The sequence below is a fragment of the Phytophthora parasitica genome (genome assembly GCF_000247585.1).
Source record: "Phytophthora parasitica INRA-310 unplaced genomic scaffold supercont2.33, whole genome shotgun sequence".
NCBI classification, from domain to species: Eukaryota; Oomycota; class Peronosporomycetes; order Peronosporales; family Peronosporaceae; genus Phytophthora; species Phytophthora nicotianae.
The window spans coordinates 100,863-119,651 of NW_008649019.1; the positions used below are offsets into that span (position 1 = coordinate 100,863).

The 18,789-nt window shown below is 49.4% G+C and overlaps 10 protein-coding genes across 15 annotated transcripts; 4 read left to right on the plus strand and 6 right to left on the minus strand.

Moving 5' to 3' along the window:
• Window positions 1-25: 25 nt before the first annotated feature.
• PPTG_13463 (hypothetical protein) lies at window positions 26-617 on the plus strand. The gene is made up of 2 exons (XM_008909161.1): window positions 26-123; window positions 189-617. The coding sequence occupies exons 1-2, from the start codon at window positions 70-72 to the stop codon at window positions 426-428; spliced, it is 294 nt and encodes a 97-aa protein (XP_008907409.1). The 5' UTR covers window positions 26-69; the 3' UTR covers window positions 429-617.
• Window positions 469-1,021, minus strand: PPTG_13464 (hypothetical protein; the record flags this gene model as incomplete). The annotated part of the gene is made up of 2 exons (XM_008909162.1): window positions 469-894; window positions 956-1,021. The coding sequence occupies 2 exons, from the start codon at window positions 1,019-1,021 to the stop codon at window positions 562-564; spliced, it is 399 nt and encodes a 132-aa protein (XP_008907410.1). The 3' UTR covers window positions 469-561.
• Window positions 1,022-1,858: 837 nt separating this feature from the next.
• On the minus strand, window positions 1,859-2,002 carry PPTG_23214 (hypothetical protein; the record flags this gene model as incomplete). Its single annotated transcript, XM_008909163.1, has 1 exon — window positions 1,859-2,002. The coding sequence occupies one exon, from the start codon at window positions 2,000-2,002 to the stop codon at window positions 1,859-1,861; it is 144 nt and encodes a 47-aa protein (XP_008907411.1).
• Window positions 2,003-2,474: 472 nt separating this feature from the next.
• On the plus strand, window positions 2,475-4,858 carry PPTG_13465 (histidinol-phosphate transaminase). Of its 3 annotated transcripts, XM_008909164.1 has the most exons (7): window positions 2,475-2,732; window positions 2,795-2,927; window positions 3,000-3,273; window positions 3,342-3,452; window positions 3,519-3,809; window positions 3,875-3,961; window positions 4,023-4,858. In XM_008909164.1, exons 1-7 carry the CDS (start codon window positions 2,531-2,533, stop codon window positions 4,188-4,190), a joined length of 1,266 nt encoding a protein of 421 aa, XP_008907412.1. In that variant the 5' UTR covers window positions 2,475-2,530; the 3' UTR covers window positions 4,191-4,858. The 3 variants fall into 3 exon arrangements, with proteins under 3 accessions (XP_008907412.1, XP_008907414.1, XP_008907413.1); XM_008909166.1 differs by having other exon boundaries at window positions 3,519-3,961; XM_008909165.1 differs by having other exon boundaries at window positions 3,875-4,858.
• On the minus strand, window positions 4,755-6,218 carry PPTG_13466 (hypothetical protein). The gene is made up of 5 exons (XM_008909167.1): window positions 5,939-6,218; window positions 5,607-5,854; window positions 5,477-5,537; window positions 5,306-5,408; window positions 4,755-5,235 (listed from the first exon to the last, which is right to left on the minus strand). Exons 1-5 carry the CDS (start codon window positions 6,156-6,158, stop codon window positions 4,869-4,871), a joined length of 999 nt encoding a protein of 332 aa, XP_008907415.1. The 5' UTR covers window positions 6,159-6,218; the 3' UTR covers window positions 4,755-4,868.
• Window positions 6,219-6,237: 19 nt separating this feature from the next.
• On the plus strand, window positions 6,238-8,750 carry PPTG_13467 (hypothetical protein; the record flags this gene model as incomplete). The annotated part of the gene is made up of 7 exons (XM_008909168.1): window positions 6,238-6,357; window positions 6,431-6,637; window positions 6,706-7,029; window positions 7,116-7,297; window positions 7,361-7,799; window positions 7,869-8,189; window positions 8,256-8,750. The coding sequence occupies 7 exons, from the start codon at window positions 6,238-6,240 to the stop codon at window positions 8,748-8,750; spliced, it is 2,088 nt and encodes a 695-aa protein (XP_008907416.1).
• Window positions 8,751-8,932: 182 nt separating this feature from the next.
• On the minus strand, window positions 8,933-9,196 carry PPTG_13468 (hypothetical protein; the record flags this gene model as incomplete). The annotated part of the gene is made up of 2 exons (XM_008909169.1): window positions 8,933-9,034; window positions 9,104-9,196. The coding sequence occupies 2 exons, from the start codon at window positions 9,194-9,196 to the stop codon at window positions 8,933-8,935; spliced, it is 195 nt and encodes a 64-aa protein (XP_008907417.1).
• Window positions 9,197-9,545: 349 nt separating this feature from the next.
• Window positions 9,546-11,513, plus strand: PPTG_13469 (hypothetical protein; the record flags this gene model as incomplete). The annotated part of the gene is made up of 1 exon (XM_008909170.1): window positions 9,546-11,513. One exon carries the CDS (start codon window positions 9,546-9,548, stop codon window positions 11,511-11,513), a length of 1,968 nt encoding a protein of 655 aa, XP_008907418.1.
• A 1-nt stretch (window position 11,514) lies between these two features.
• Window positions 11,515-12,965, minus strand: PPTG_13470 (flap endonuclease 1). Its single transcript, XM_008909171.1, has one exon. The coding sequence runs from the start codon at window positions 12,897-12,899 to the stop codon at window positions 11,727-11,729; it is 1,173 nt and encodes a 390-aa protein (XP_008907419.1). The 5' UTR covers window positions 12,900-12,965; the 3' UTR covers window positions 11,515-11,726.
• A 49-nt stretch (window positions 12,966-13,014) lies between these two features.
• PPTG_13471 (hypothetical protein) lies at window positions 13,015-18,763 on the minus strand. 4 transcript variants are annotated; one of them, XM_008909173.1, is made up of 12 exons: window positions 17,973-18,763; window positions 17,702-17,905; window positions 17,266-17,633; window positions 16,469-17,189; window positions 16,347-16,405; window positions 16,167-16,274; window positions 15,586-16,099; window positions 15,315-15,524; window positions 15,178-15,243; window positions 14,346-15,108; window positions 13,902-14,270; window positions 13,015-13,831 (listed from the first exon to the last, which is right to left on the minus strand). In XM_008909173.1, exons 1-12 carry the CDS (start codon window positions 18,696-18,698, stop codon window positions 13,329-13,331), a joined length of 4,611 nt encoding a protein of 1,536 aa, XP_008907421.1. In that variant the 5' UTR covers window positions 18,699-18,763; the 3' UTR covers window positions 13,015-13,328. The 4 variants fall into 4 exon arrangements, with proteins under 4 accessions (XP_008907421.1, XP_008907420.1, XP_008907422.1 ...); XM_008909172.1 differs by having other exon boundaries at window positions 13,902-15,108; window positions 16,167-16,405; XM_008909174.1 differs by having other exon boundaries at window positions 13,015-15,108; window positions 16,167-16,405.
• Window positions 18,764-18,789: the final 26 nt, after the last annotated feature.

An 18,789-nucleotide genomic window follows, 5' to 3' on the forward strand; every position in this document is an offset into this window, starting at 1 on the left:
CTGCTGCGATTGGACAAACGCACAGCTGATCTTTTGGAGTGCTGTCAGTATTGAAGCTGGAGCCAAACGATGAGGAAGAACTCGGGTGACCGCACCATGTCTGCAGCTTTGCAGCACCGCAAGGTGCGTGTGTCTGCCTTTTGTATTATTTAATCCCACTAAAGTCACTTTGTGGTTGTGTGCTGTAGGTATCAGGCTCTTTCGAGAAGTCGCAGGCGGAAAAACTCCACTCAAACGTGGTTAACCGACACTCTCCAGTGATGGCTCGTCGTTCGCGCGGGTACCATTCGGTCGCAACCGTCAACACTACGAATGGGAATAAAGGCATGGGGCTTCTTCCGTCTTTGGGCATCGGCGTCGCTGTCGCTGGGTCTATGTTCGTTGTGAGCTACGCAGCCGTGCTTTCGGCGATGACCGAGACGGCTTGAAGGTGTCAAGCGCTAGCTAACGGAAAGAGAAGCAATGAAAAGAGAAATAATGGCTGTCCTTGATTAAATTTACATATAATACCAACACGAAATGTTGGTGTTGTGTTGAATTGTTTGCGCGCTTCTTCCGGCTTCAATCATTTTTCTTGCATGTGTTGGGCTTGGTCACCACCTTCTTGAAGGCAAAATGTTCACGAACGAGGTCCAGCGAGCTCAACTGCATGTAAGTGCAGCACACTCCGGTACCAGCTGCCACCATGAGCAACCACTCGAGGGATTTCCGCTCCAAGTTGTGGAGAGTGTGCAAGAACAGCATGGAGCACAGTGCAGCGGGGACAAGCCGCGATATCCATGACGAGCAACGTGTGAAGAAGAAGATGGTGATGCCGCCGAGAATATAGCCAACGATAGTTGGGTACACGCCACCAGCTTCGTACGACATGTTCAGAAGGTCACGCCATGAGACCTGTGCAGCGGTAGCGATCAGTACATGTGAGTGTGTCAACCAGGTAAATGCAGTAATTCACCTCCTCCATCATGCGCTTGCCTCCTAGCTGCGCTGCTCGTATAAGTTCCTCCATCATCAATGCCATTGCCAGTACTTGATACAGAAGTAAAGTGAGGCGGTGTCATGCGCACTCCGAAGTCGTTTCGCTTTCTGTTTTTGAAAAACATGTATAAAAGCTAAAACTGTTTTAAGTGTGACCCCTGTCAACGCATAACCTCCGCCTTGCCTTGCAAAAATGAGTAGCGTTTATCTTTTAACACTAGCGGTCAGCTCACTATGAAGCAATGACACTGATTCAATCTACAATCAGTCTGATTACAGCCATATTACAGCAATTGGATGCCTACAAAGGAGAAAAACCATAGTCAACGGGGAGGAAACGCTAGTTGTTGACTGGGAGGTTGTGCTGTTGGAGGAATCAGCTGCTTGTGAGGCATACGCGTTCTCAGTGAACAAGTATTCCGTCGGAGGTGTCGGGGCCGCCGTCACGTCTGCTTCAACGTAGCTCGACGCAGAAGCCGTTCTTAAGGAACTTCTTTCGCTACCAACGCTTGACACCTCGTCGGGGAAAGAGCCCCCATACATGCCGCTAGACGAGCTGCCATATTCAGGTCTCGGTCTTCGTTCATCGTTCATCGTTCATCGTTCATCGTTGGAGGATTGTTACTTGTTATCGCTTCTTGACTCGATGTCATTACCAAATTCGCCGAGTTTTCGCTTCCACTTCAGCTTGAACACAATCTTGCCATCGAACTTGCACACACTCGTTTGCTCCATCCGCACAGTCGGCGCTTCTCGTTGTGCAAATCTCTGTGTAGTTTTTGCTGTCGAAGTAGCAGTCCGGAGCGTTTGCTACCATCTAGTCGAGCCAACTTGGCTCAGCTAAGTCACACATTCCGGCAGTGGATCGCCATACGCATGCTCAATAGCACGGTTCGGCTGGTTTCGCGTTCTGATCGTGCAACTTGATGGCGAGCTCCTTCTCGTACTGCGTGCAGAATTTCGTGTGTTCAGCAGTACCAACACTACTGGCAGCAGGCAGGACCTTTAAAAAGGTCTTCGTCATGTCATTCGGAAAGTCTCAGTGCACCTTAGAGCTTTTGGATCGTGGCTCAACTGCTCGTAGTAGCCCTCAAACTCAAATAATCTTTAGAAAACTCACCGGAATCGGAATCCACCATGACTTTCACCCCGCCATCTCGCATCGAATCATTAGCTTCGAACGATAAAACAAAGCCAACATGTAGGCAACATTTCTCTCCGTAGCCTGCACCACAAATTCAAGAATCACTTCACCACGAATTCTACGGTAGGACTCAGCATTCCCACCCCACGCTTTTGTATCAATCAAATGAGCTGCAGTTTGATAAGCTTGCATGTACTTAAGTATAAGGTAATAAATATTCTTTCACCACCAAGACCCAGCTCTTGACGATCGTGTTCATTACTGTCACTGCCACATGAATGTTCCACCGATATGTAGGTTTTCACTTGGCGAATCAATGGTCTCGATTATCCACCAAACCATTTTTGTTTTTGCAAACGCGCTTTCCACTCGAGTTAACTCACAATCACAACCGAATTTCAAAACACAATGGACAAGCAGAGTGCCATCGCGCTGGGCGTGACTGCCGGTCTGGGCGTCGGCTACCTGTTGGGTAAGGCTCAGCCTTCTGTGCCTCGCGTTAAGGCGGGGCAGAAGCCCACAACGGATCTCGATGAGGTGGAGAGGCTCATCCGTCCCAACATCCTGTCGCTCACGCCCTACCGATGTGCGCGGGATGACTACGACCAAGGTAACATGGCAGTACTACGCTACCGACAGCTATGGCCACACACTAAATCGTCTTTCTGGCAGGTATTTTACTGGATGCCAACGAGAACAGCCTAGGCCCTCCACTGCAGGGCCACTCGCAGCTTCAAGCCATGGAACTGGAGCGCTACCCGTGTCCGTATCAGCCTGAGCTGAAGAATGTCATCACCGACTTCAGGTACGTCAGCTCATGCGTCAGAGTGTCGATCTCGACGCCGTGCTAACTCTCCAATTTAAAATATACTTGCAGAAACCAGAACTCAACTGAGAAGATCAGCCAAGCGAACGCGTTCTTGGGCGTTGGAAGCGACGAGGCCATTGACCTGATCATCCGCGTGGCTTGCACGCCTCGCGTCGACAATATCATGATCACTCCGCCCACCTACGGCATGTACAGTGTGTGCGCTAACATTCACGACGTGGGAATTGTCTCCGTGCCACTGCAAATTGAAGCTCTGGCAGAAAACTTGAAGGGACTGAAGCCAGATCTCCCGCTGCCGGCCTTCCACATTGACCCCCAGGAGGTGCGCCTTTGATAACTTCGTTGACCCCGACATGATGATGTGCATCTAATCTCTCTCTTCTGTTTCAGATTCTTAACGCCGCTACTGACTCCACCAAGGTGATCTTCCTGTGCAGTCCTGGTAACCCCACGGCCAACGTGCTGCGCCTAGAAGATGTGGAGACGATTCTGAACTCAAAGGTTGGTAGCTGCTCTGCTAGATTGTTGTTGTTCGCTGTTTCTAACGCAAGCCTGACTGTTCTTCAGAAGTACAAGGGTTTTGTGGTGGTAGATGAAGCCTACATTGACTTCTCGGACACCGCCAGTCTGTGTACACTCGTGAACAAGCACAGAAGATTGATTGTTCTTCAAACGCTCTCGAAGGGCTTTGGGCTTGCTGGTATTCGCCTGGGTGTTGCTTTCGGTGACCCGAAGCTTATTCAAGTGCTCAACAACGTGAAGGCGCCGTACAACATCAGCAAATTGACGTCTGATGTCGCACGCAAAGCATTCTCGAACCTGGATGAGCTGCGCAAGAACGTGAACCTAATCAAGGAGGCAAGTGTGAACTATTTCATTGATGATTAGGAACATTACTAATTTGTTTGCCGCTTGTATTGCAGGAGAAATATCGGGTGATCAAGGAGCTGCAAAAGCTGTCTTTCGTGCGTTGTATCTACGCCTCTGACTCCAATTTCGTGCTGTTTGAGGTAGGTACACTTGCTCTGATAATTTTGATATTTTTTTCAATCTTACGTTTTTTGTTATCAGATCCCGCATGCGCTGTCAGTGTATCGGCAAATGGCTGGCCGAGGCGTTGTAATTCGCTATCGAGGCAACCAGCACTTGCTCACTGACTGTCTTCGTGCCACGATTGGATCCCGTGAGGAGAATGACCGTATGCTCGAATTGCTTGTGGAAGTATACGGTGAGCAATAAGTCGAGCCAGGAAGGTGATTCAGTTCGCTGCTCTCAGCGATATAGTGCTAGTTCGAGGGCGATATCTGACATATAGGAGTGTGCGCTGCATTGCGTACAACTCACCTACTTTTACCATGCTGATAAATTCAAAACATGAAGCGCTATATTGGAGGTGCTGCAGCTGGATGTTGCTGGGCTGGGTCCTCTGATAACTACATTTACCAAAGACTGGTCGACAACCATTCGGGGGCGATTGGAAGGTATGGTTGGAGCTTCAAAGAGAGATCAGTTCTTCCTGGATATGGACTATTAGTCGGACTCATCAGGACTAGGACATGATGGAATTAAATCGCTGCGAAACACAAAGAATATGACCCATGTAAAATGCTTCTGTGCGAGTAACGTGAGGAGGGGGCATGAAATATCATGATGTGATCCGGTGAAAGGCACCACCTCCTTATTTCTCTTACTTTCTCCCAGCGACGTAAAAGCTACAATGGACAGCTGCATTGCGTAGAATTTTTAAGTAAGCCGTACGTAACTCTCTGCTGGCAAAATCAAGACTGAACGAAGCTTTCGTCTTCTCCCTTGAATGTGGTCACAACATTTCTCACGACACAGTTAAAATGGTTGGGATGTTATTAATCTCCATACAAAAAATCAACACCTTTAAATCGTTTACCAAAAGTGCCGTACTTATCCTCGAAGCAAACTTTTTCTCAACGGATCTCCTCCATCGGATGCGTTATCAGCGCCCATGCCCTTGCCAAAGAACAGTCTGCCACCTCGAATGGGACTCGAAGTTGCGGAGAGACCACCAGGTCTTCTACGAGGAGGAAGTCGTCGGTTAAAGTACAATACCGACAGCGCCGGCACAACTTCCAACAGCGCGTAGTACACCACGACTACAAACCACGTACTGCGGTCATGCAGCTGCTTCTTTTCCGTGGACAAATAGATTTGCAGTCCGCAACGAGTCATGAAGCAGGACGTGCCGACCGATGTCATGATCGCAAGCTCCTTGAGCTTTCTTGATCGAATGCCAAGCTCCACCGGTACAGATCTAAACTCGACAAAATATTGCGAATCAGTCAGTTGAACAAAATTTTCTCGTTCTGCTATCAGGTACTCACCGCAGTTCAATGTAAGCGTTCCGTCCAAAGTAGATAAAGCCGGTGGCGATAATCAAGAAGAGCTCCATGTTCAAGATTGCTTGTGATCGGGTAAAGAAGGCACCTGCAATAAACCACAGCTTAGACTTTAATGGTTGACAATTCCACTATTGCAACTGGCTAAGCACGTACGTTCGTGACGCCACACAGACGCGTAGAACACCCAAAACAATCCTTGAATGAGCAGCACAATCTACACACACGCCTCATCAGTGCCACTATGTTCTACCAATGCAATATCTTCGCAAAGCTATCGTCGTACCACGATGAACCATCGGATCGCAGGCTTCACCACGTCCGTCAGTGTCGATAGCTTATCCACAGCGTTGTAGTACACCTCCGCCCAAAATTGAACCAACAGCGCATAGATCGCAAAGAATGCCATAATTGGCACTTGGTCCAAGATGTAGAACAGGTCTCGCTCGCCTGTAGAGCACTTGGATACATTGACCTTCCCACTCAGCACGTCGCACCAGTCAGAGCCCACTAACGCTAGGAAAATCGAGCGGACTGCAGCATGAAAATTAAAGAACACACCCACGCTCATTAGAGTGCAACATTATCATATCAGGATTTATGCTCAAGAATGCTCACCGAGTGTCGCGAAGAACATGAGCAGATGAATCATCTTTTGAACGGTCCACGGGCGATAGCGGCAACAGTTGCGCACAAGCTGGACACCCGCTGCGCCTCCCACAAGTGCGTAAACGATGCCATCAACAAGGAACGCGGCACCAACGCCCAGTTCCTCGTCCCCCGAACCGCTGCCGTTGTCGCTTCCCCGCGCTAGGAGCAACACCCACGTCGGTTCCATTGCTATTGAAGAATGATGTCACTAACTCCTGATTTTGTCCTCTATTTAGTGACAGTTTTGTCAGATTTGGAAAAATAAAATGGCGGCAAGCACAGCACCGAGTGCGGAATTACGCGCTGAGGACGTGCGGCAGTTATGGAGCCTGGCGCGCTTATTGGCACAAAAGAAGCTGACGATGCAGACAGCTCAGTGTCTCAAGGTGAGCGACTGACGGCGTACACTCAATAACTGGTCCGTAAAGAGAGATTCTAATTACCTTTTTTGCCCTATAGCCCCTTTGCGCACTCGATTGCAGCATCCGCAGCGCCGAAGAGCAAGCGATTTTGCTGCAAGCGAACATTCTTCTAGCTGAGATCTGCAGTGTAGCCTGTAGCAACAAAAAGAAGGCGGACCCAGATCTGTGGACACGCCGAGTGATCCAGACAGAGGAATGCATCCATTCAGCTGATGCTGCCATTGCACGGGGAATTTCTTGTAGTGTAAGTTGTAGTTGATGAACAGTTGTATTGGGTGTGTAGTGATTGTTGTGTTGTGTTGTGGTCTGTAGCATGAGAATAGGCTGCGGCTACTGAAGGCGAAGTTTTTGCTGCAGCAACAGTTGAAGATCGATCGGGCGGCGAAAAATCGTCGGATGCTGGAGATTCTGTGCGAAGGACTGATAAGCTGTGCAGAAGCTGAAGACGATGACCCTGAGCTGGCCGCCGAGTTTCGGAAATATTTTGGTGTGAAATTGAAGGCCTGTTTGGTGAAAATGCACGCTGCAACCGTCAAGGCAAAGTATTCCAAAGACAACGATGCCGTCACTAGTTTGGCGGATAACTTGAAGTATCTGCGAACTACGCTGCCGAGCTCTGTCGACAAACACTTTCTGGTAGGACATTGAGCTAGGTGCATTGATTTTTTTGCTATTCGAGTTGATCTGTTGCGATACTGACGTTTTATGCTTGTTCCTTACAGTTGTGGCTGGTGGAAGTGACCTGCCACACCGCGATCTCGTCTTTTCAGCCTGAAAACGCCGCAGACATGCACCAACTGGTTGCATTTGGCCAGGAATTCTTTGACAAAGTGGCGCTCGAGCACCCGGTCTCACGAGATTTCCGCATTCACCATTTAATTATCACTGGATTCTACTACTTACGGTAGGTTTCGATTACTGGAGCTAACACGCGACGGTATCCTAATTACTTGATGTTGCTTAATAGGACCGGAAAGCTAGCGAAAGTGACACCGCTCCTGGAGCAAATCCAAGCCTTTGTTCGTGGCACTGGTAGTGGTGACCAACAGCTTTCCGGCGTTTTGAAGGACAGATACCTGAACACAATCCTGGACTCGATGCGTGTGGCCGTCCTTGCATGCTCGGATTCAAAGCAGGCGCTTGATCTTGCCTTGACTACCGCAGTCGCAGCTCAAGCCAACCTGAACACATACGACAAGTACCCGGCAGTGCAACTCATGCTCATAGCAACGCTGTTCGATATGGTATATGTCTACTGCCGGCTGCTGGGCTTGCAGTGTCGATACGCGGACTTGGGAGCTAGCATCGCTCAGATGACTACTTTATTCGCCAAGTATAAGTCGCATTTGGAGCGTAGCATCTTCTATCGCTTCTTCCTCGCGCGGTGCCACACACTGATTGCAAAGGTATTGCATTTTGCAAACTACAATTCACTGAGCTCGCTAACGCTTTTGATGATAATCCCAAATGTGCAGTATGCAACAGCCATTGGGAAGGTGAAAGAAGCGTGTTCCCATTTGAATTTCGTCGTCGACAAGGTGCTTCCTGCTCCCACGAACGAGGAAATGCCATATCCCGATGCATACCTGGCCGTGTGGGTCGACGTGCTCGAAGTGGCGATGTATTGCTGCGGAGAAACAACACAATCATCTCCGTTAAATGACAGTGCTACGGCATTACACGTCAGACAGATCTATCCAAGCCGGGTGCTGCTAAAATGGGTCACTCGTATTCTGAAATCCGACGGCTTGAGGCATCAGGTGAACCAGTGCTGTAGTGTCGAGTTGAAAGCAAAGGTATGAACGCATTGTTGAGTAGTCATTGCTTCTACAAATACTAACCATGGCGTTCTCAATTTGTAGTACAACCTTGCGCTAGCCAAGTGGATGTGGGCTACAGAAAGACTGTCAAGTGACAGCGATGCCGCCCACTTCACCCAGCATACAGAACTGGAGGAACTGCGTCCGAAAGCGTTCACGCTCCTTCACGAGGCTCTCCAGCACATGAACACAAGTGTTATGTGCTGCGAGACCACATCAGAGACCATGGCGCTCTTTGGACCACATCTGGTGGCTTACGGCAAGATGAAGGAGGGCGAGGAAATACTGAAAAACGCCATCGACACAAGTCTCCAGACCAAGAATGTTTTGCTGCAGACGCGACTTTGTGCGGATGTGTTCCAGTTCTATTCGAACAAGGGGCTGATTGAGGAGAAGGCAACTATAGCCTCCAAGTACGAGAAGAAGTTGGCTCTGCTCCAGCGACGAATCGCGGCCGCACAGGCCGAAAATGCCACGACCACAGCACTGTTGCGATGGACTGCTGGTTCGAAGGCGTCGAAACCCTCGCGTGGATGAACCAACTGATCTGTCACAGCAATCGGACACAAGACCGACGTGTGCACCGGATCGTGCCTGCATTGAATCTGCCTGCGTTGCTCATTTATATTATCCACAAGACGAAATCTTGCGTTCCGCCTTGCGCACCCGTTCGGTGCTTTTTCTCCAGTCGTCGTCACGCCTACACGTCATCGATCTGATCATAGTCGTGCCACAGCGCCCGCTGTGTGCTTGACCGCCTGCGCCATCGGGACGCCCTGAGCCTTCATCGCTGTCGCGCACGTTGATCCTGCTGCCTCCGCCTGAATCAATACGAAAGCCGCGTTAGCAGTCTTCTAGCGATATTCACCGAATTAGCTCGACGCTCTCACCATGAAGCGCAGTTCATTCTGGAAGGACACAGTGAAGTTGCCCACCAACATGTCCGCTACGCGTTGGAGCGCCCGCAACACTTCCTCCTTCATCGCGACTTTCTGGGTTAAAAGTGTCTACTTGACACAGATTGCAGCCTGCACAAAATGGGTACATCGTACCGTTTTGCCAGCTGTCTCTGCCATTACTCGGCTCATCTGGCATCCAACTGCCCAGACCAGACGCCAGGTCGCACCTTGAAGAAACTGCGTTCTAAAGCCACCACAAAGCTTTTCTCCACGTCGAGCGCCCCCAAGCTCTCGTAGCTAAGCATTGGCCACCTCGTTGTCTATCGCCATGCGCCACCAGTACGTTGAGAAGGTTGATCTCGACAGCCTCCCCATTTCTGTCTTTTGTAACCTTATAATGGGCCCTTCATCTCATTTCTGACGTGTCTGGTTGATGGATAGGAAGCGACTATGCGTGGAGGTGGTCGGCGCTCGCAATCTCGAGAGTCCTCAGTCCGTGGACGCCTACTGCGTGGTGGGGCTGTGTGACATCAAGCCCAGGAAGGCGCTCGGGCGCCCGCGCCTTGCCGCATCGCCTAGTTTCCGCTCGTCGACTGTGACAGCTTCTAACAACCCCACTTGGGGTCATGTGGTCGAGTTCGTGGTGCCTGCTCGTCCTGCGAGCGCGCGACTGAGAGTGCAGCTCTTCAGTGAGAAAAATTTCTTCTTTGACATGTTCCCATCGAGTAGCAATTCGTCCGATGAGGAAGGAGAGAAACTGAGGGATCAAACGGACTACACAGCAAAGGAACAGTGGAGGAGCGCAGTGTCCAAGCCACAGATCTTTGTCAATGGAGGCAAAGGGATATATGACAGCGACAGTGATGATGTCGTGACGCTTTCGGAGGAGGAAGATGAGGATGACGACCAGGTTATTGATGAGGACGATGTCTGGCCGGTAATTGAAAAGGAGGCACTTGCTGCAACAGAAAGTATTGACGACGAGCTATTGGGTGTTGTGGAGATCAACTCGAGCTTGTTGTGTAAGCCATCGAGAGTTGTAACCGACTCATGGTACTGTCTCGGCGGCACGAGGACAGGTGAGGTGCGGATTCGCACCATTTGGTATGAAGGAGCGAAACGAGTTCTAACGGTACAGGATCGAGAGGTGCTGTTTGAGGAGCAAGTGAAACATTCGATGACGAAGTCCATGAGCGATTTCTACGGGTTTAACATATCTGAAACAGCTCGAGAGGAGTGGGTACACTTGCGTTCCTATCAGGATTGTCGCGAGGAGAGACGTGTCGAGGACTGGACAAAATTATATGGCACTCAATTCCCAGAGCGGCTACGACGCTGCTCGTATAAGGAGAAAGATACAGAGGAGAAGACGCTTCTTATGCAGCTCGCTCGGGCTGGAATCCCGCGTCACTTGCGAGAACGTGCGTATTTTAATCTTTCTGGAGCGAGTGAGAAGCAGGCTAATGCAGGACCGAACTATTACGCAGAGTTGGTGAAGAAAGCCGAGACGATGGAAACGGAGACGTTCCGCCAAATTGAGCTGGATATTGACCGCACGTTTGGACACTCGGGAACGACGATATGTTCCGTGTCAGGACGTGATCAGCTGCGACGCATACTTCGAGCCTACTCTCTCCGCAACCCGTCCGTTGGTTATTGCCAAGGACTGAACTTTATTGTGGCGTTTCTGATGCTGATGGCGGATGAAGAAGTTATTTTCTGGCTTTTGAGCGTCTTCTGCGAAGATTTATACCCTGGCTATTATTCTCCAGCGATGAGTGATATCCAGAGAGATATGTTGGTGCTGAAGCAGTTGATCGCTGAGGAACTTCCTCAACTGGATGAGTTCGCGGCGGAGGTTGGCCTACCGTTAGAGCTGCTGGGCTCGCAGTGGTTACTATGTTTGTTCACGATGACGTTCCCGAGCGAGACAGTATTCCGTATTTTTGACTGCATCTTTACGGAGGGCTCAGCTTTCGTGTTCCCTGTCATTATGGCGCATTTGAGGCGGATGGAACCGATATTACTGGATCTTGTGGAGTTCCACGACGTGCTGTCTTCAATCAAAGACGCGGAGAGTGCTTGCATCGATAGCGATCTGTTTATGACAGCAGTATGCAAAGAAGCCGAAAGTATCACGGCCTCTCGAGTTCAGAAGCTTCGGGAACAGCAATGTGGATCTGTACGCAGCGAAATGGAGCGAGCTGAACGTGCTCGTGCGTTTAACCAGCAACTTGCTGTCGTCTACCAGATTCCTGCATTCTCTACTTATGCTGCGGGGCTGCTTCGCTTTTTCCATGAGGAAGCAGAAGGATCCTCACGCTCGGATGTGGCCTTCGTATTGACGATGCTCTGCCATGGACTCGTGTGGCTTGCAGAGCACTCTAAGCGATGGAGCTAAGAAACGGGAAGAAGACGCCCAGAATCGAGGCGCTTCAATGTTGCCTCTATTGTATAAGCCGTGCCGATAAGTATTTAATTTCTGACATAGTTGTAGGAAGCGGGACTGTCGTGATGTAGTGAACCAGTCCCAGACAGTAATGTATAAGGCAAGGATTTGTAGCTAGTTTGATGAGAAAATGTCCACTGAAGTTGGCTCAAATAGTATGGTTCCTTATTTCTTGCCCTTCTTCGCAGCAGCACCCTTCTTACCGCCCTTGGCAGCTACAGGTGCCTTACGCTTCTTAGCGCCACCAGCGCTCGGCAGAACCGTGAAGAAGCTGTCGAGTCGCTTCTGTGACTGGGTGCTCTTAGACTTTTTCAATCGCGTGATGGCTGAAAGCACTCGGTCCTCCTGGAATCCGTGCTTTTTGACCAGGAAGTCCAGCAGTTCGGTCTCCTGTGGGTCGCGCCACTTGATCTCCGTCTCCTTGGCATCCACAACTTCGGGCTGAATGAACATATCGCGTGCGTTCTTGTAGATGGGATTTTCTCCCAGCCACTCGTCCGGAATAACCACACCCTTGCTCTTGTTCTTCTGCAGAGCCTCAAGGAAGTTCTCGATGTTCTTGTGCTCCTTGATACCAGCGAACGCCTTCTTGGGACCCACACCGCGAATTGAGTCACAGTAGTCGCATCCACACAAAATGCACAGGTCCACGAACTGCTCCTGCGTCAGCTCAAGCTCCTGCAGCGCACGCTCCAGGCGGATCTCCAGGATCGGGATCTTCTTAGCCGGTGACACTGTCAGACGACGGTACAGCACGGGCACACCGAATGTCAGAGCGTCCATATCCTCCGTGCCGGCAGCATAAACGCGTCCGCCCTTGGCAAGCGCAGCACACGAAGCTTCAGCCTCGCAAGGGGCCGTGATGTGCGGTACACCCATGAGTCTTAGCAGTTCCTTGCAATCTTCGTTATGCTGCGGTGTGGCACGCACCAGACGCTTATTGAAGCGGTCAATATCCTCGGCGTTGCCCTTCTCCGTAGCCTCCTCAAGCGCCTTCTGTGCCTCCTGGCGACGGTCACTACGCTTTGCTAGTTCGCCGCTCTTCATGACTGGTGGCTTGCCGTCGAACACGTACACGGGTTTAAGACCGTTCTCCATCATACGGATAGTGCGGCTGAACATGCCCTGCAAGTGGGACGTCACCTCGCCGTCTGCATTCGTCAATGCCTGGGAGGGACCTCCACCATCGGCAGAGCGAATGGCGATGAGAAATTGGTACAACGCCATACTAGCATCGATGGCCACAGCGTGTCCCGCCAGCGCCGACATCTTCTCCACCTCCTTGATGCAGGACGGAGCCTCCTCCTGCAGCAGCTTCATCAGACCTTTAATTCCCATGCTTGGCGCGCTATCTGGAGCTGTTGGTTGTGGTCTAAAATGGGTTAAAATCAACTTGCAGCGGGTTGAAACAAAATATTTTTCCCGCCAAAATCTCTAACATAACGGGTATAATTTCGGTTAAGAATATTTGTAACTTTTGTGAAATTGCCTTTCATTTGTCTCTTCATGGAACATAACGACTACATCGACAGCAAGATCGTGCGCTATGAGTACGGGGACGTGCTGGACGCTAGGTAGTGGTGCAAAAGATAATCATGTAAGCCTGCGCCTCGGCGGTAGACGCGGATCTCTAGGACGCCTATTTCACTTTCGTGACTTTGGAGTCACCACCGGTAAAGAACGAGACGTCATTTCCTCGGTGAAATGGTAACCGCGACTTCTCTATTTCTCTTGTGCCAATGACGAGAGTCTATAGCCTGCTGCATCTCAATAGTTTCGTTTAACATGACTTGCAGGCACAAACGCGACCGCTGAACAGACTCGTTCACCACCATACACATCAGGCTCCGATGCTAACAAACCGACTGAAAGCACAGCAGTGGAGCTTTGAGGTTTCCCACGAATTGACTGGACATGGCCACATCCAAATGGCGTGACGACAGGATCGCCGATGAAGAAACCACAACGTAGTAACTTGAGACGCAGCTCCTCTTTGTTAGATGAAGTTTCCAGCACTAAATCCTCGACACGAACTTTGCCGTATCCAAACGAAAACCGAACTTCACAGAAGCCCACATCGTAGCAAGTCTCGCGGATAATCCCAACACCCCATCGACGACAACGCACCAAACTACCAACAGACAAAATGGAGGAAGGCTCCAGATATGCTTCTCGACTCCAGGGAAATTTGACCTCAATGCGCTTGTCAGTAACTCGGAGTGCCGTGATTACCCCGGAGCCGAACTTAGTCGCAACGATGCTCCCCACGTCTGTAACAACAACACTTACACGTTAAAAGACATTGCCACTAAACCTACAAAGCTCAACACGCTCACTTACAAGCGTGTGGAAGAAGTGAGCTGGCATCGCCAACGAAACTGAGCCCCTTTCGGAAAAGCAGCGTCTTGGCGACTTTGACATCAAGAAGGAACCTGTTCAGCAGCCCGAATACGTACTCGGTCGACGATCCATTTGAGTCTTCCGCCAAATACCGAGCTGTGCCGTCCCACACGGAATGTAATGTCTCCAGATCCATCTCAATGTCTTCAAATGCGGCTTTGATGTTCATCAGTCGCTCTCTCATGACTGAGATGAATTTGCTCTTCATCTTGTACTGACGTGGTTCAAATTTCTCGTTCGCTTTGCTGGAGCTAGCCCCACCAATGTCTGACATTTCTTGTTTTGGTTTCGTTGCCTGCTGCCTGATCGCTGCTAACAGTGCAGCTTGTGAGTCACCGCTTAAAGTGGATATACCATTTTGATCTGCCCCGGCATCGCTGTTACCTGCCACACGTGAACGGCGTTGCTTGATGGATGAGCGATGATTGCTATCTGGATTAAACGTTGGTTGTTCACACTTTCTGATAGAAGCTAGGAGCGACGATCTCGCGCTTGATGCTCGCACTGCCTCACTCAAGCGCACTGAATTATCTTCGTTCCAGTTTGTTTCATCTCGTACGTTTTGTGGACGACTACGAATGGCATTCAATAGTGATGCATGAGGTGAACTTGCGGACGAAATTATAGCATCCCGATCCACCTCAAAGCTAGCATGTCCCCTTTCACCCGCGCTTATTCTGGCTGATAAGTTTTCCTCAGTTGACTTCGTATCAATTGCTCCTCCACGACTACGGATTGCAGATAGCATAGCAGCATGCGGATTATTCGACGTGAGTCCATTATTCACGGTTTGAACCCCAAAATCGACCACCGTGTTTGAGCCTCGCTGTCGAATTGCGCCGAGGATGACATTTTGAGGATCTGACTTTCCTTCTTGCGGAATATTGGGCACTCTGTTACTCTGAATTACCACTGGGCGATGCCGCTGAACCTTTCGCTCTTCAAATTGGTGCTTTCTAAGCGCCTCAGCTTTGTTGAATCGCTTCAAATCCTCCACCATGTCTTCCTTAATCTCTTGCTCGAGCTTGGTGATTTCCTGCTGCAATGATCGTGCTTGAGAGTCGCAGATCACGTTAGAGTATCTCCTCGCGTCGATCAATGTACTAAGGTCGTTAGTAAATAGTAAAACATCACCTTCACCGCGGTTCTAACACACGACAAAATCACACATACTTAGTTCAACGAATCAGTAAGAAGCCAACAGCGGGACACTTACGTGGATAAGTTTGATGATGAACTGGAGGAGGGTCATACTTTGGTCTATAGCCTTGGTCTCTGACAGCTAAGGGTAGCAATATGAGCATTCAATTAACATACGCTGGAACGATCAAAGGCAAGGCTAGACAAACGTACCTTCAAAAGAGAAGCAAGCGTAATACCGTGAGCACCTTCAAGTTCTGTGCCGGTGTTCAGAAGATTTCCAATCACCAATACCAATTCGAAGCACCGGGCAAGGCGCTCGCTCTGCAGGATTTCGTAACAGGCCTGGGTAATCACCCGAATCCGGTTGCGCAACTCTTGCTGCTGGTGTTGAAATTGTGAAGCAAAGAACATCACATTAATCTGCATTCAAAACAGCAAGCATGTCAGTCAACAAGCTCAAATTCATAGACCAGCGTCGTACTTTTTCCGTCACTCGAGGAATCTCACACATTTCCACCAGGAACTTTTCTGCAGGTTCCAGTCGTGAACGAGATCCTCTGAAGTTGGTGTAACGCTTCACTTCAACACTGTTCGGCGCGATGTCTTGCAGATTCGTCAAGCGGTCGAGTGTGAGGAATTCAAAATCACAGTTCTTTAATGCTGACAAAATGGCCGCCGCCCCTCCAACGGCCTTGAATTGGCTCAATCCAATTGAAATGTTGTTGGATCTTCGTGAATCAAGAGCCGAGAATCTGGTCTTTTTTGCACTGGTTACCTTGGACTGGGAAGGTGACGCTGCCGTTCGGTTTCCGAATAGATATTCCAGTTCTTGAAAATCCTGTGGCGATAGTGTGATCGGAGCAGTCTTTCGCCTTGAGGTCACACGAGACCAGATAGTTTCGTTGGCCTTGTCCGAGTCCAAATTAGTCCAGTAAACCTTACGAAAGGTGCTGTCACGTCGATTTAAACCACGACTACCCGATCGTTCTCTTTTACTATGGACACAACACAAAACAATATCAGTACAGTGCATACTTACTCTATCGCTGAATACCTACACACCTTGTTGTACGACCAAAACCGGAAGCAGTGCTTCCCTCAGGACCTGCAACAAATATTGCAATTTTATCCGAAGTCATTTCGTCTTGAGTCATTTTTTGGGCCACTCCGCTGGATGGAACACCAAAGCTAAGCATCTTGAAATACTTGTCCATAGCAGGGTCTCTGCGAAGCGCAGCGTACTCTGGTCGTTCACCACTTTCACCAGCACTTTTGCCCTTCATATTAGCAATACGTGCTCGCTAAAACCATAAATGTTAGACGCATACTGCACACTTCAACAGTAATCGACTCAAGGTACTCACCTCTTTCTCTTTTTCTTTGATGAAACATCCATCGCAGACTTTCAACTGTTGACCCTTTCCGTTGACTTGAACATGATGACGAGAGCACTGGATACACACGATTTTCTTGCAACAAGGGCATTCGTGCTGTCGGCTAAAGAATGAGAACGGGGTCAGACACTGGTCGCAGGCTTCAGGATTTCCTTCACTTGATAGTAAACCTCCGATATATGACACAGGATTAGAGAGAAGCGAGGAGCGGAACCCCATAATACCATCATCCATGTCTTGATTGCTTTCTCCTCTCACTTGTTTTCGTTGAAGTATCACTTCCGTCTCCTCTTTTTGATGCAATGACGCCATGTATTCGGCACAGCGTTCACTTCCGGCCCGCGAAGCGTGATTCCACGAAATAGATTGAGCCATTTCCAAACACCCTTCCCATGCCGCTACGTACGCGGCTGTATCAGCGGACAAGTATCGAATCTGAACTTGTTTTGATCGAACCATAGAGTACGAGTTGTCCAGTTTCAGTGTCAGACCTCCAATTGGACTGGACTTAAATCGCACGATGAGTTCAATCCACTCGTCCAAAGCTGATAAACGTATTGGTTTAGTCAGATCTTGACCATCTTGAGTAGCGACGGAGAGCAAAATATCTTGCGTTTGGACGCGTAGCTGCGCTAAGACAACGGGGGCGCCCGAAACCTCAGAGATTGAGAGCAGCTCAAATGTAGAGCGTCTGCATTACAGTGAAAAAAAGATGGTACAGATTGGTAACAATTGTGTAGTTAGATTAAGGAGTATCGAATACGTACCCAATCACAGTTTCTTGAAATGGTTCACCGTGAAGAATGTACCGAGGAACGGTGCAATTGTCAAGTTGCTTCATTTCGTCAGGATCTCCTTCAATGAACTTCATCACACTGCTTTCACTTTGCACGTCATCATAAAAAGCTAGTTCGTTGCCAAGAAGTGGGGCTTCTGGGGCGCATTGCTTGAGATTGCGTGGAAACTGGGATTGGTCTTCGTCGCTACACTCGTCAGGAGGATAAGCAGCTAGCAAAAAAGTGACTCCATTCAACGCACTGAGAAATGAAGCGATTTTTCGGGCGTCCTCATACTTGTACAAAAGGGCTTTTGGCTCATAGAACTTCTCCACAACCACTCTCCGTTTGCTCAAATTCTATCATATCGAAACATTAGAAAAAGTGTGACAAATTGATGACCCACATCCATATCCACAAAACGTACTTCGAATGCACGCTGTAGAATTCCCTTGTTTAAAGTCAGCAGTAAAAAGGAGCGAGAATTGTTCCATCCCAGATACTGCAAGTTCGACGGAGGTTCTCCTGCTTGTACTTCGGCGACGATGCCCATGTCGTCGCGCAGCACGTGTTGCGTCTTCAGTAAAAATTCGTAGAAAGGTGCCTCTGGCCACACATCCAGAAATTCTTCCTACGTTTTAACACATTAATGAGCCACTCATCATACATGCATACACGAAAAAAAATAGTGGGCATACCTTGATTCCATTGCACAGAACAGCTTCGAGCGCCAATATGAATGGCCGAACGGCTCCTTCATGCAGTGGACTGTCAGGTTTCGCAATGAAAATCGACACAATGTCCATCACCGCCTGCTCCAAATTCGCTGTCATTCTTTCGTTTCCCACTTTTCTTTCTTCGTCACTCATTGCACGCTCCTTTTCCAATGTCTTTGCTAAATGAGGAAGTGGCAATCCAGCTGCCGCTCTTCTCGCTCTTCTCTGCGAACGCGACTGCGACTCTTGCACTGCCAACTCCGCAGCTGCAACGACACGGTTTGATGTCATTAGGAACCGATACCGCACCTGCTTATGGCGCACTAACGAGTAGGAATTGTCCCAACGCAAAGTGTACACGCTTTCTGGTTTGATATTGTCGAATCTGCCCTCCATCGTCGACTCCATAGGCTCAACTTGCAGCGGATGTGGCACCATCATTGCGTTTGTATTTGGGTCACTGTCATCTTGCTTCGCCGCGTTAAACCGCCCTAAATCCTGCACAACTACCCCATTTTCCAGCACTTGAAAACCAACATCGTACTCGTGGAGCTGGAATTGCCACAACAAACACTCCTGCGGATCGTCATTCTTCTGCAATGCAATAGAAGGAATGGGTAGAGCTATGTCTGCTACGCTTCCCCGTCGAATATCCAACGAGACCCATGGAGCCGCTTGCAGAAGGAACGAGGCAGCAGTCGGAGGCATTTGACACTGTCCTCCCTTTCTCCACTTTTGACTCGAAAGAAATTGAATTTGAAAAGCGACTTGTGAGACAATATGAATTTCAACCAATGAA

Coding starts and splice junctions, on each gene's coding strand:
- PPTG_13463 (XM_008909161.1), top strand. CDS start 70: ATGAGGAAGAACTCGGGTGACCGCACCATGTCTGCAGCTTTGCAGCAC. Junction 124..188: donor CAGCTTTGCAGCACCGCAAG/GTGCGTGTGTCT, acceptor TGTGTGCTGTAG/GTATCAGGCTCTTTCGAGAA.
- PPTG_13465 (XM_008909164.1), top strand. CDS start 2,531: ATGGACAAGCAGAGTGCCATCGCGCTGGGCGTGACTGCCGGTCTGGGC. Junction 2,928..2,999: donor AATGTCATCACCGACTTCAG/GTACGTCAGCTC, acceptor ATATACTTGCAG/AAACCAGAACTCAACTGAGA. Junction 3,274..3,341: donor TCCACATTGACCCCCAGGAG/GTGCGCCTTTGA, acceptor CTTCTGTTTCAG/ATTCTTAACGCCGCTACTGA.
- PPTG_13466 (XM_008909167.1), bottom strand. CDS start 6,158: ATGGAACCGACGTGGGTGTTGCTCCTAGCGCGGGGAAGCGACAACGGC. Junction 5,855..5,938: donor CATGTTCTTCGCGACACTCG/GTGAGCATTCTT, acceptor TTCATGCTGCAG/TCCGCTCGATTTTCCTAGCG. Junction 5,409..5,476: donor GTCTGTGTGGCGTCACGAAC/GTACGTGCTTAG, acceptor GGTTTATTGCAG/GTGCCTTCTTTACCCGATCA.
- PPTG_13470 (XM_008909171.1), bottom strand. CDS start 12,899: ATGGGAATTAAAGGTCTGATGAAGCTGCTGCAGGAGGAGGCTCCGTCC.
- PPTG_13471 (XM_008909172.1), bottom strand. CDS start 18,698: ATGCCTCCGACTGCTGCCTCGTTCCTTCTGCAAGCGGCTCCATGGGTC. Junction 17,634..17,701: donor TTCTACAGCGTGCATTCGAA/GTACGTTTTGTG, acceptor TCGATATGATAG/AATTTGAGCAAACGGAGAGT. Junction 16,406..16,468: donor TCAAAGAAAAAGAGAAAGAG/GTGAGTACCTTG, acceptor TTATGGTTTTAG/CGAGCACGTATTGCTAATAT.